The 13,240-nt window shown below is 39.8% G+C and overlaps 1 protein-coding gene and 1 non-coding gene across 3 annotated transcripts in view; one reads left to right on the top strand and one right to left on the bottom strand.

Moving 5' to 3' along the window:
- The window catches only part of LOC113255246 (survival motor neuron protein), a 45,439-nt gene that overhangs the window by 23,753 nt on the left and 8,446 nt on the right, over positions 1-13,240 (top strand). For both annotated transcript variants that reach the window (XM_026498824.4, XM_026498826.4), the window contains 2 exons: positions 3,741-3,851; positions 8,205-8,255. In XM_026498824.4, the coding sequence (XP_026354609.2) occupies positions 3,741-3,851; positions 8,205-8,252 (159 nt within the window). In that variant the 3' untranslated portion in view covers positions 8,253-8,255. The remainder of the gene's footprint in view (positions 1-3,740; positions 3,852-8,204; positions 8,256-13,240) is intronic.
- Positions 4,752-4,873, bottom strand: LOC113255380 (small nucleolar RNA SNORA1). The gene has a single exon (XR_007190535.1). It is a non-coding gene; the product is annotated as a small nucleolar RNA SNORA1 (small nucleolar RNA).

Raw genomic sequence — 13,240 nt, 5'->3', positions numbered from 1 at the left:
TGTTTCAGTCTTGGTAGTTTATGGGTTTCTAGGAAGGTGTCCATTTTTTCCGGGTTGTTTAATTTATTGGCTAAAGCTGTTGATAAAAGTTTCTAATGATCCTTCCTATTTCATTGGTGTTGGTTGTGACCTCTCCCCTTTCGTTCATAATTTTATTAATTTGGTTCCTTTTGTCTATTCTTTTGAATAAGTCTGGCCAGTGGCTTATCGATCTTATTTATTCTTTCAAAGAACCAGCTTCCAGTTCTGTAGATCTGCTCTACTGTGCTCCTGGTTTCTAATTCATTGATCTCTGCTCTAACCTTGATCACCTGCCTTCTCGTGTGTGGGTTAGGCTTGTTTTTCTGTTCCAGCTGCAGCTTCTTGAGGTGAGAATATAAAAACTGCGTTTTAGATGTTTCTATTCTTTTGAGTGAGGCTTGGATGGCTAAGTATTTTCCCCTTAGGACCGCCTTTGCAGTGTCCCACAGGTTTTGGACTGATGTGTTTTCATTCTCATTGGTCTCCAGAAATTGTTCAAACTGATTTTTAATTTCCTGGTTTACCCAATCATTTTTGAGCTGGATGGTTCTTAGTTTCCAAGTGTTTGAGTTTCTTCCAAATTTTTCCTTGTGATTGAGTTCCAGTCTCAAAGCATTGTGGTCTGAGAATATGCAGGGAATAACCTCAGTCTTTTGGTTTTGGTTAAGACCTGTTTTGTGACCCAGTATATGGTCTATTCTGGAGAAAGTTCCATGTGCATTCAAAAGGAATGAGTATTCTGTTCTGGGGTGTAGTGTTCTATATATATCTATGAGGTCCATCTGTTCCAGTATGTCATTCAAAGCTCTTGTTTCTTTGATTTTCTGCTTAGGTGATCTGTCTTTTGCTGAGAGCGGAGTGTTGAGGTCCCCTACTATTAATGTATTGTTATCTCTATGTCTCTTTATTCTGGTTAAGAGTTGGCTTATGTGTCTAGCTGCTCCCCTGTTGGGGGCATAGATATTTATAATTGTCATATCCACTTGTTGGATACACCATTTAAGAATAATATAGTGTCCTTCTGTATCTTTCACTACGGTCTTTAGTTTAAAATCTAATCTGTCTGATATGAGAATTGCTACCCCAGCTTTCTTTTGAGGTCCATTGGCATGAAAAATGGTTTTCCATCCCTTCACTTTCAGTCTGAATGCATCTTTAGGTTCGAAATGAGTCTCTTGCAGACAGCAAATGGATGGGTCATGTCTTTTTATCCAATCTGCAACCCTGTGGCGTTTATGGGAGCATTTAGGCCATTCACACTGAAAGTGATTATTGAGAGATATGATTTTAATGATATCATGTTTCCTGTGAAATCTTTGTTTCTATAGATTGTAAATTTCTGTTCTGTATCACTCTTGGGGCCTTTTTACTTTTATAAAACCCCCCTTAATATCTCCTGTAGGGCTGGTTTGGTGGTTATGAATTCCTTCAGTTTCTGCTGATCCTGGAAGGTCCTTATCTCTCCATCGATTCTGAATTACAGCCTTGCTGGATGAAGGATCCTTGGCTACATGTTCTTCTCGGATAGAGCTTTGAAAATACCCTGCCAACCCTTCCTAGCCTGCCAGGTCTCTGTAGACAGGTCTGACGTTATTCTGATATTTTTCCCTCTGTACGTAAGGATTTTCTTCCCCCTGGCCGCTTTCATTACTGTATCTTTGGATCTAATATTTGCGAAATGCACTATGTCGTGACGTGGTGTAGGTCTGTTCTCATTGACCTTGGGAGGGGTCCTCTCTGCCTCTTGGACACGAATGCTGTTTCCTTTGCCAGATTAGGGAAGTTCTCAGCTACAATTTGTTCAAATATCTCTTCTAGACCTCTCTCTTTCTCCACCCCCTCGGGGATGCTGATTCTGACATTGGAATGTTTCATTGAGTTAGTAATCTCCCATAACCTACATTGTTTTTTTTTTTTTTAAGATTTTATTCATTTATTCAATAGAGATAGAGACAGCCAGCTAGAGAGGGAACACAAGCAGGGGGAGTGGGAGAGGAAGAAGCAGGCTCCCAGCAGAGGAGCCTGATGTGGGGCTCGATCCCATAACGCTGGGATCATGCCCTGAGCCGAAGGCAGACGCCCAACCACTGTGCCACCCAGGCGCCCCCCGTAACCTACATTCTTGAGATTGGATTTTTTTGAGCCAAGTTTCTGTTTTAGCTTTCTCTTCTTCCATCCCATCCTCCAATTCACTAATTCGTTCTTCTGCCTCATTTACCCTGCTGTCAGAGCGTCCAGTTTAGACTGCATTTGATTCATAGCATTTTTAATTTCTGCCAGACTCGCTCTCATTTCTGCCCTTAGAGATTCTATATTCTCATTAATATTTTCATTAATAGTTTTTTCAAGCCTACACATCATCTTGACCATTGTTACTCTGAACTCCATTTCTGACAATTTGGTTATATCCATATCCATCAGTTCTGTGGCAGAGGCCACAGACTCATTATCTTTTCTTTGCTGGGGGGGATTTCTCCTTCTCGTCATTCTGATGAGGAGAGGTTGTGGGGATGCCCACAGCCCAAGTTATTGACCAGGACACAGGCAGTGTGCACTTGTTATATAGGGACCTTAGGGATGTCAGCTTCCTGATTTTTCAGCCTGCCTTCTGGGCGAGGGGCCTGCCGCGCTGATATTCAGGAAACCTTGTTTGGGTAGAGTTGCCCCGTCCCCTGCGAGGGGGTATGGGGCTGGGCACACTGTGAGCTGGTATTTCCAGGCTTTTGTTCTCTGGCGGCTTTCCCTGGCAGTTTGCTGTGCCTCTTCTGAGAGTCAGAGCAGCAGTGGCCGTATCCTAGCCTCTGTCTCAGAACAGAGAGATCGCAGTCCGCTCTCCACTGAGCTCTCTTGGCCACTTTAACTCTGTTTCCGTCGGTGCTGCTAAAAACCCTGCAGCGACCCGGGATGTGTGCCCCACAGTCTGTGTCCCAGCCCTCACTTCCAGGGCCGGCACGTCTCTGTCCTTTGTGCTTCTAACACCGCCAGCCGCCCCCGGTTCCCACGTGCGCTCCTAAGCTCCCTGTTTCAGTGTGGTTTGCGTGCGCTCTGGAGCACCGGTTTTCAGTCTGGTCACGCGCGTTCCCGGGCTCAGTTTGCGTTCTCACGGGTGCAGGTCCGCGAGTCAGCCCGCTCCCCAGCACAAGTGGCTACCGCTTCCCGGTGTCCGAGCATGGAGGCTCCCTCCCCCTTCCGTTTATTTTCCTATATCTGTGCGCAGATTCACAGCTTCCCGTTTCGTATCTCAATACTCAGCACTGGAGATGTTCGTTTGTAGAGATCCAGGCATATCTTCCTGCATCTCAGGCTGGTTCTGTGGATTTTCAGGATGGTCTGGTAGATATCCAGCTCGACTCGGGACCAGCTGAGAAAGGGTCTCCTACTCCTCCACCATCTTTTCTCCTCCTTGCAGAAAGTGGTCGCTTTTCTGTTCATAGAGTTTCTGCTACTCTTTTCTTCGTTCTCTAGTTGCGTTCATAGGTATTCAGAATGGTTTGGTAGCTCTCTCACTGAATTCCTGGGACCAGACGAAATTTGAGCCTCCTGCTCCTCCGCCATCTTGGACTCCTCTTTTTGAAAAAGTTTTAAATAGGAAATGGCATGGAATGTAGGGAAAGATACAACTAATATCCAACTAATATCCAGCATTCTCTATGTAAAATGGATGTCCAGACTTCAGCTTTTGTTTACTGACTTTAAAGTATATCTTTCTCCATTTCCAGATAATTCCCCCACCACCTCCCATATGTCCAGATTCTTTTGATGATGCTGATGCTTTGGGAAGTATGTTAATCTCTTGGTACATGAGTGGCTATCATACTGGTTACTATATGGTAAGTGATCACTCAGCATCTTTCCTGACAATATCTTTGTGGTTATGTGACTTTGTTTTGTTTATGACTAAAAAGTGGTTGGTTATATTTGTTAGATCCTAAGAGCTAAAAACTACCTTAAAGTTTAAAAATATACAATTATTTGTTTAAGGCTTACATTACTCTTGTATTGTCCTTGCTAAGTGTAATTGTAGTGCATTTAAAATTTTTTCATGTTACTAGATTATGTTGATAATATGGTTTCTAATTTAATGACACTCTTTCTAAATTATTGTCTAATCTCATTAGTCTTTCTCTTTCAATCTGAAGTAAAAATGCATTGTAGGAGATAGAGAAAGAATGAATAATACCTTGAGAAAGAAAGAAAGACAAATAGTGTTAGGTTCTTTCTGTGCATAGAGTAAGGTCTGAGGTGATAAAGGCCAAACTGTACCTTAGGGATTGAAGCTCCGTACTTGTCACTTTATACAAGTCTGTTGTAGGCAGGTGGTAGTGTGATTTAGCAAGACGTTTTTAATTTTTTTTTATTTGAATTTTTATTTAAGGAATTTTACATGTGATTTCCTTCACTGCCAATCACTGTAGCTCCTCCAACGTCAGAATCACAATCTTCAAAATAGCCCTTTTAGAAAGAACTTTTGTTCAGCCCACATTTGTCACTGTCAGTCCAGAGTTCTTTCAGTTGGGCTTCTTTGGTCTTCCCTTGAATATGGACATACTTCACAAATTCCCCACCTGTAACCTTTGGGAGCCAGTTTCTTGAACTTAGGACCTTAGAAGTCAAATTATAGGAAATACCCTGATTGCTATTTTGGCAAATGATCTAAAATTTTTATTCCTTAATTTTTTCTAATATTGAAAATTGTTGTTACTTCCACTCTACTCCATGCGCCCAGCAGAAAATGTTACAGGTCTCATTGTCACCACAGCAATAAAGTTGCTGTGATGGAAGCATAACCTGTGTCTCTAATCGCTGCAATTTTTAAATTTTTTATATTTATTTATTTATTTATTTTAAGATTTTATTTATTTGACAGCGACCACAAGTAGGGGGAGCAGCAGGTAGCGGGAGAGGGAGAAGCAGGCTCCCTGCTGAGCAGGGAGCCTGATGTGGGTCTTGATCCCAGCACCCTGGGATCATGACCTGACCCAAAGGCAGACGCTTAACAACTGAGCCACCCAGTCATCCATGCAATTTTTAAATTTTTTAAAAGGAAGCTGTTATGCTATGCTGAGATTATGATGGGATATTGTAGGTACTTGAATATCTGGTTAATTAATATATAGAAGAAGAAAAACAACTGACTTGAAGGTGTAATTTTTTAAATGTATTACTTGTACATGCTCCCATTAATGCTATTATTTAAAAGCTAATCTTGAGCAGTTGTATAATGTTGGTATATTTGTATTGTATGATGAAGGTCACCTTGTAATGACCAAAAAGATAATGGAAAGTAACAAATTAACAGTTTGTAATTTGAGACCAATCATTTAACTTGGTAAGCTTCCATTTTCTGCACTTCACATATCTCTGCATATATTTTTTATTATGAAATATTTTGAAAAATATTACATAGGGGCACGTGGGTGGCACTGTTGGTTGGGTGTCTGACTCTTGGTTTCAGCTCTGGCTGTGGTCTCAAGCCCTGCCTCAGGCTCAGCGCAGAGTCTGCTTGGGATTCTCTCTTCATCTCTCCCCCTCCCCTCCACATACACACTCACATGCTCTTTCTCTCTAACATAAATAAATCTAAAAATATATGTACCATACATAAATTACTGATGTAACTCATGATTACTTTTCAATTTTTTAGAATGAAAAAGAGCTTTTTTACCCACATGCACCATATTTTGGCTTATTTTCAGATTCATATTATGCATAGGTTCATGCTTTTATTTGGTCATTGTTGTTAACTTGTTACTGAAATATATATGCAGAAAAGTCCACATATTAGAAGTGAACAGCTTGATTAAAAAGAACATTATTGGGATGCCTGGGTGGCTCAGTCGGTTAAGCATCTGCCTTCAGCTGAGGTTATGATCCCATGGATCAAAGTCCCGCACTGGGCTCCTTGCTCAGTGGGGAGCCCGCTTCTCCCTCTGCCTGCAGCTCCCTCCTGCTTGTGTGCACGTGCTCTCTCTCTCTGACAAATAAATAAATAAAAAATCTTTTAAGAAAACAAAGAGCTGTATTTTTTTAAAAAATCATCATAATCCTAAAGCTTCCTTATGTCTCCTTCTAGTCACTACCAATCCCTTTCCCAAGGGTAAGCATCTTCCCGACTTCTAACATCATAGATTAGTTTTGCCCTTTTTTGAACTTTTATGACTGGAATAAAACCAATGCACGGCTCAATGTCACCACCCTGAGATCATGACCTGAGCCAAAATCGAGTCAGATGCTTAACCAACTGAGTTACCCAGGCACCCCAACATTATGAATATATCTAATCTGAAGGATGGCATGGATGAAAATTAGACTTGGTTAAAGTACATTTATAAGTACTCCTATTTCAAGTACTTGATTGTACTATGTTATTAAAACGTGGCAGATTTTCCCTGGACTTAACAACTATGACGCTGACCATAAAATTGCAGATGTTCCACTTTCTTCCATGAGTTCAAGCAACAGTTCTTAAGTATACAGCCTTGTCCAGAATAGTTGCCACAAATTCAGGACCAACCTATGACTAACTTGTTCCTAAGAAAAGATCTTTACTTGAAGGGGTATTACTTATATATCTGCATATATTAAAATGTAAACATACATTTACATTCACAAGTGTAAAGAAATCACAGTTTCCTAGATCTTGCATTTTTGTCTCTTTGAAATTGTTACCATTAAAAAGAAGCCACTACTCATTGTTAAGTTTTTTAACAGCTTAAATGTTTTAGCCACCATTGCCTACAGCTAGCTTTTTTTTTTTTTTCTTTTTTTTTTCCCTTTGGTGCAAAAAGGTGGTTTTATTAAAGCATGGGGACAGGACCCATGAGCAGAAAGAGCTTCTGCCTTGGGATTGTGAGGCGCAGCTCTCAGCTTTTTTTTTTTTTTTTTTTTTTTAAGATTTATTTATTTATTGGTAGGGGATGGGAGGATGGAGAGGGAGAAAGAGAATCTTAAGCAGGCTCCCCACTGAGCATGGAACCTATTGCAGGGCTTGCTCTCACTACCGTGAGAGCTGAAATGAACAGTCAGACACTCAGCCGAATGAGCCACCCAGGCGCCCCTCGGTTAGCATTTCTTTTTTTTTTTTTAAGATTTTTTATTTATTTATTTGACAGAGAGAGACAGGCAGTGAGAGAGGGAACACAAGCAGAGGGAGTGGGAGAGGAAGAAGCAGGCTCCCAGCAGAGGAGCCTGATGTGGGGCTCGATCCCAGAACGGCGGGATCATGCCCTGAGCCAAAGGCAGACGCTTAATGACTGAGCCACCCAGGCGCCCCTCAGCTAGCATTTCTTTTTTTTTTTTTTTTTTTTTTTTAAGATTTTATTTATTTATTCAACAGAGATAGAGACAGCCAGCGAGAGAGGGAACACAGCAGGGGGAGTGGGAGAGGAAGAAGCAGGCTCACAGTGGAGGAGCCTGATGTGGGGCTCGATCCCGCAACGCCGGGATCATGCCCTGAGCCGAAGGCAGACGCCCAACCGCTGTGCCACCCAGGCGCCCCTCAGCTAGCATTTCTTAACCATTGCTTCACAGAAACATATGCCAGACAACGTTTCCATTAGCAACCTGTTCCCATTAGAGCAGCCAGATAGGATTTGGGTCCGCCTCTAGAAATCCAAGCAGAATGCAAATGACTTAAGATTAGTGTTTTTGGAATAACATAAAATAGGCTATAACTTTGGTACTTACTAAGAACAAATCACTTTTAATCTTATAAATCTAAAGTATAGATTAATAGTAAAGTGGAAAGCTGATATATATGAAGGGAAAGTAGAACACATGGGAGCTATAAGAGAGGAATGGGACATTTGGGTTAGGTCTGACCAGGAAAAACAAATAAATATTTGAGTATTAATCCTGCTTTCTTTGACTTCTAAAATGTTCTCTAGTACGTAGTGGTCTCTAACTGGTTTTATTTTAATAAATGAGCATGACACAGTGATAATTTACTTGACAGAATTAAGGTATAAGCTGGCTCAGGAACATCACTGGACTTTGTGAAAGAAGAAAATTTCTTAATTACAGCCTAATAATTGTTTACTCTGGGATCCCTTTTAAAGCACATTTGAAGGCTGTAAACTTATTTTCTGTTGATATTTTTTTAAGTAAAATTAGTAAAATGTCTTATGTGAACAAAGCGTAAATGTGTATGCTATTCTTTTAAATTCCTTTATGTTTCCTTACAGGGGTTCAAACAAAACCAAAAAGAAGGAAGGTGCTCACATTTCAATTAAGGAGTAAGTCTACCGTCATTATAAATTGACGAATCTTTAGCATAAATTTTGACGTTTGTGGAAAACATGTTTAAAAATTGAAATGGTGGGGTGCCTGGGTGGCTCAGTTGGTTAAGCATCTGCCTTCAGCTCAGGTCATGATCCTAGGGTCCTGGGATCAAGTCCCGTGTCAGGGTCCCTGCTCAGTGGGGAGCCTGCTTCTCCCTTTCCCTCTGCCCTTCCCCCCTGCCTCGCTGGCTCCTTCTCTCTCATCATTTTTTAAAAAAATTGTTAAAGCTGATACATTAAGAAATAGAAAAGTTAATAGAAAACTATTAAATACATTTTTAATTATTTTTAATTCAAGTATAATTAACATATACTATTATTAGTTTCAGGTGTACAACACAATGATTCAACAATTGTACACACTATTCAGTGCTCATGACATGTGTGCTCCTAATCCCCTACACCCATTTCACTCATGCACCCACCAAGCTCCCCTCTGTCAACCGCAAATTTGCTCTCTATATTTAAGAGTCAGTTTGGGGGCGCCTGGGTGGCACAGTTGGTTAAGCATCCAGCTCTTGGTGTAGGCTCAGGGTCGTGAGATAGAGCCTCATGTCAGGCTCCGTGCTCAGTGCAGATTCTGCTTGAGTTTCTCTCTCTCTCTCTCTCTCTCTCTGTGTCCCTCGCCCCTCCTGCTTATGCACTTCCTCTCTCGCTTTCTCAAATAAATAAATAAATCTTTAAAAAAAAAAAAAAAAGACTTTTTTTTCTTTGCTCCTTGTTTTTGTTTCTTAAATTCCACATATAAGAGAAATCATATCTTGTTTTTCTCCGACTTATTTCACTTAATTTCTCATTGTACTTTCTACATCCATCAATGTGTCTCAGATGGCAAAGTTTCATTCTTACTTATGGCTGAGTAATATTCTATTGTGTGTGGAACATCTTTCTTTTGTGTTTGTCTATCGATAAATAGTTGGGTTCTTCCATATCTTCCCTATTTTAAGTAATGCTGCAGTAAACATAGGGATGCATGTATCTTTTCAAATTAGTGTTTTTGTTTTCCTTGGGCAAATAGCCAGGGATGACCAGATCATACGGCCTGTTTTTAATTTGTTGAGGAACCTCCGTACTGTTTTCCACAGGGGCTACACCAGTTTGCATTCCCACCAAGTACATGAGGGTTCCTTTTTCTCCACATCCTCACCAACACCTGTTGTTTCTTGTTGATTTTTAGCCATTCTGACTGGAGTGGGGTATATCTCATTCTGGTTTTGAAATGCATTTCCCTGACGATTAGTGATGTTGAGCGTCTTTTCATGTGCCTGTTGGCCATCTGTATGTCTTCTTTGGGAAAATGTCTATTCATGTTGTCTTCTCATTTTTCAGTTGGAGTTTTTCATGTTGAGTTGCACACATTCTTCATATATTTTGGATATTAAGCCCTTAATTGAACACATCATTTGGAAATATCTTCTCCCATTTAATAGGTTGCCTTTTTGTTTTGTTGGGTGTCTTTACCGCAAGATTTTAGCAAAATCTTTTTATTTCGGTGATACCCCAGTAGTTTATTTTTGTTTTTATTTGCCTCACCAAAGGAGACATATCTAGAAAAATGTTTCTACAGTTAATGTCAGAGTGATTACTGCCTGTGTTTTCTTCTAGGAATGTTATGGTTTCAGGTCTCACATTTAGGTCTTTAATGCATTTTGAGTTTATTTTTGTCTGTAGTGCAAGGAAGTGGTCCAGTTTCCTTCTTTTGTATGTAGCTGTCCAGTTTTCCCAGCACCATTTGTTGAAGAGATTGGCTCTTCCCCATTGTATGTTCTTGCCTCCTTGGCCGAAGAATAATTACCATATAAGCATGAGTTTATTTCTGGGTTCTCAGCTCTGTTCCGTTGATCCATGTGTTTGGTGCGCTCACCAGTACCATTACTGGTTTGATCAGTACAGCCTTGTAGTCTGTCTTGAAATCTGAGATTGTGATACTGCCAGTTTGGTTCATCTTTTGTAAGATTGCTTTGGCTATTCAAGGTCTTTTGTGGTCACATACAAATTTGAGGAGTATTTGTTCTAGGTCTGTGGAAGATGCTGTGTATTATTATAGAGATTGCATTAAATTTATAGATTGCTTTAGATAGCATGGACATTTTAATATTATTTTTCCTCCATAAACATGGAATAGCTTTTTATTTGTTTTTGTTATCTTCAGTTTCTTTCATCAGTGTTAGAGAGTTTCTGGGGTATAGGTCTTTAACCTCCTTGGTTAGTTTTATTCTTAAGTGTTTTATTGGTTATGGTGCAATTGTAAATGGGATTGTTTTCTTATTTTCTGTCTCTATGAGCTCATTATTAGTACATAGAAATGCAACAGATTTCTCTGCCTTGATTTTGTATCCTGTGACTTTACCGAATTCATTTGTCAGTTCTAGTAGTTTTTTGGTGTCGTCTTTAGGGTTTTCTATGTATAGTAGTAGTAAATACATTTGGGTGTCAAAACAATTTGACAAAAGGTTGATCTACATTCTCTCGTGATATCAAAGTGTCATATCAGCAAATACTTGGTTAGTAGTGTGGAAGGAAAAACATCTTACAGTAAAGAGGTCCTTAGAATTAGTGACGATACTGCACCACTGTGGTGGGACAGCCAGACTTGGTTTTTGATTTAGCATGCGGTATGAAATAGACTGAATCATCTTGTAGGGTTTGGGTCAAAAGAGGTTAACTGGAATTAGCCTACAAGATCTTTTCCACTTACTGGAAACAGCTGGGGATAGAGCAGAAAGTTAAATTAAGACCCCACAAAAGAAATGATAAGATGGTAGTCTAGAATGTGAAATGTTATAGATGGTAACTGGCTTCCTTTCTTCAAAAAGTCAGTGAAAGAAAAAAAAAGTAGGGGAGTGAGTAACTGTTCTAGATTAAAAGTGACTTAAGAGGCATAATAGCCAAATGCCACATGGGCTTGGTTGGAATCTGGTTTGAACGGCCATCTGTAAGTCTTGAGGGTTGAAGAAATTTGAATATGGACTGGATTTTAAGTGAAATTAGATTAATTATTGCTAATTTAATGAGCTATGATGAGGGTGTTGTACTGTATGGAAGAATGTCTTTTTAAATTTGCATCAAGTATTTGTAAGTGAAGTGTTAAAATGTCTTGAATATCTTTTTAAATTTAGCAAAACGTATGTGTATGTGCATAAAGCATATATGGCTGTTGAATCCAAGTGGTGTGCACATGGATGTTCATTGTACTATTTTTTCTATTTTCTCTATGTTTGAAAAATATGTAAGAAAAATGTTCAGTATCTTTAAATTAGTAAAAGCTGTGCGACCATCATTGTATTCCTTTTCACGTATTATTTTATACTTCCAGTCCATATTCATCTGTATTTGATAGAGATGCCATCATAGCATTTTGTGCACACATGTGTATCCGCACTTTACATCACCTTTTAATGTTTTTTACATATTCTTTCTGTCAGATTGTTTGCCTGCATGTTACGCGACTCATTCAGTTCAGCAGTTTTTGGCATTCTGGATAACATTACACGGGTACCTTCTTATATGTGGTAATTTGATTCTGTTCTTTCATAGCCTTCGGGTAAATTTCTGTTGTGACTATGGGATAGAAGATTGTGGGCATTATGATTCTTGATGTTTCCATGTTGCCTTGAGAAGCAGATTTTGAAAAATGTTTTTTCTTGCCAGTTTCAAAATGCGTGTTGCGTTCCTGGGAGGAATATTTAAAATTATATAAATCATCACATTTAGAAGTATAATTACCCAGTTGCACCTGGCTGGATCAGTCAGTAGAGCATGTGACTCTTGATCTTGGGGTTGTGAGTTCGAGCCCCTTGTTGGGTATAGAGATTACTTAAAAATAAAATCTTTGTTTTTAAGATTTTTTTTTTATTAGAGAAAGAGCATGAAAGGGGGGAAGGTCAGAGGAAGAAACAGACTCCCTGCTGAACAGGGAGCTTGACGCGGGACTCGATCCTGGGAGTCTAGGATCATGACCTGAGCTGAAGGCAGCCGCTTAACCAACTGAGGCACCCAGGCGCCCTGAAAATAAAATCTTAAAAAAAAAAAATTCACCACTGTAGCCATGCTTCATCATCACAGTTAGAAACTGAATGATGACTCTGGAGCATGGCCTAATAAGAACCTGGTTTTTGCCTCTCTTTTCAGTACCGTTCATGCTCTTGAGAGCATCAGCCGGGGCATTCACGTGCACCACTACGGCCGCGTGGAAAGACGGTGGAGAGCGATATTTCACTTTAAATAAAACCAATTCTTGGTTTCCAGGCAGAAGACAGATGTGAAGCATTGTACCTAAACGTTCATGAGTCTTTGTGTTTAGATAAAGACTTCTTGCTAAGAGTAAATAAAATCTTTTTGGAGTTTGGTTTCAGTAGACTCCTTAGGTATATTAATTTTGGTTTTTATTGTAAAGGAAACTAGAAACTGCCACATGAAATTTTTCTCTCTTTTATAAGTAATAATAATAGGTACATTTTTGAATGATTACTGGGTGTACTAGGCATAGGTTACTTGATTTAATCTTTATAGCACCATCAAGTTAGATATTCTTATTATTCCCATTTAACAGACAAGAAAAAGACTCACAGAGGTGAAATGACTTGTCCTTGGGCCACAGAATAAATGGTGGCACTGTGTATGACCTCAGAACTCTCCCTCCAGCTCTCGGCCCACATGCAGCTGCTTCTGAGCTCCATGCTCTCTCTGCATAATTTAGGATTTGGGCAAACACCTAAGGAAAATTTTTACGCAAATTTTTGGAGCACATCATTTTCAAATCCCTGCTCTCTAGACTCTACGTCTTGAGATTCCAGCTCCCTTATTCCAAGGCCCAAACTCTGTCTCTGTTCCATGTGTGAAGAACAGTACCTGTTTAAGCTCCACCTTCTGTGCTGCAGTTTGGAAATGGTGGGCAGCCAGAGTGGGGTGAATGGACTCACCTTACGTGCTGGCTTTTC

This window comes from Ursus arctos, unplaced genomic scaffold, assembly GCF_023065955.2.
Source record: "Ursus arctos isolate Adak ecotype North America unplaced genomic scaffold, UrsArc2.0 scaffold_5, whole genome shotgun sequence".
NCBI lineage: Eukaryota > Metazoa > Chordata > Mammalia > Carnivora > Ursidae > Ursus > Ursus arctos.
The sequence above is the reverse complement of the archived record's forward strand: the minus strand, read 5'-3'. Positions and strand labels throughout refer to the sequence as shown.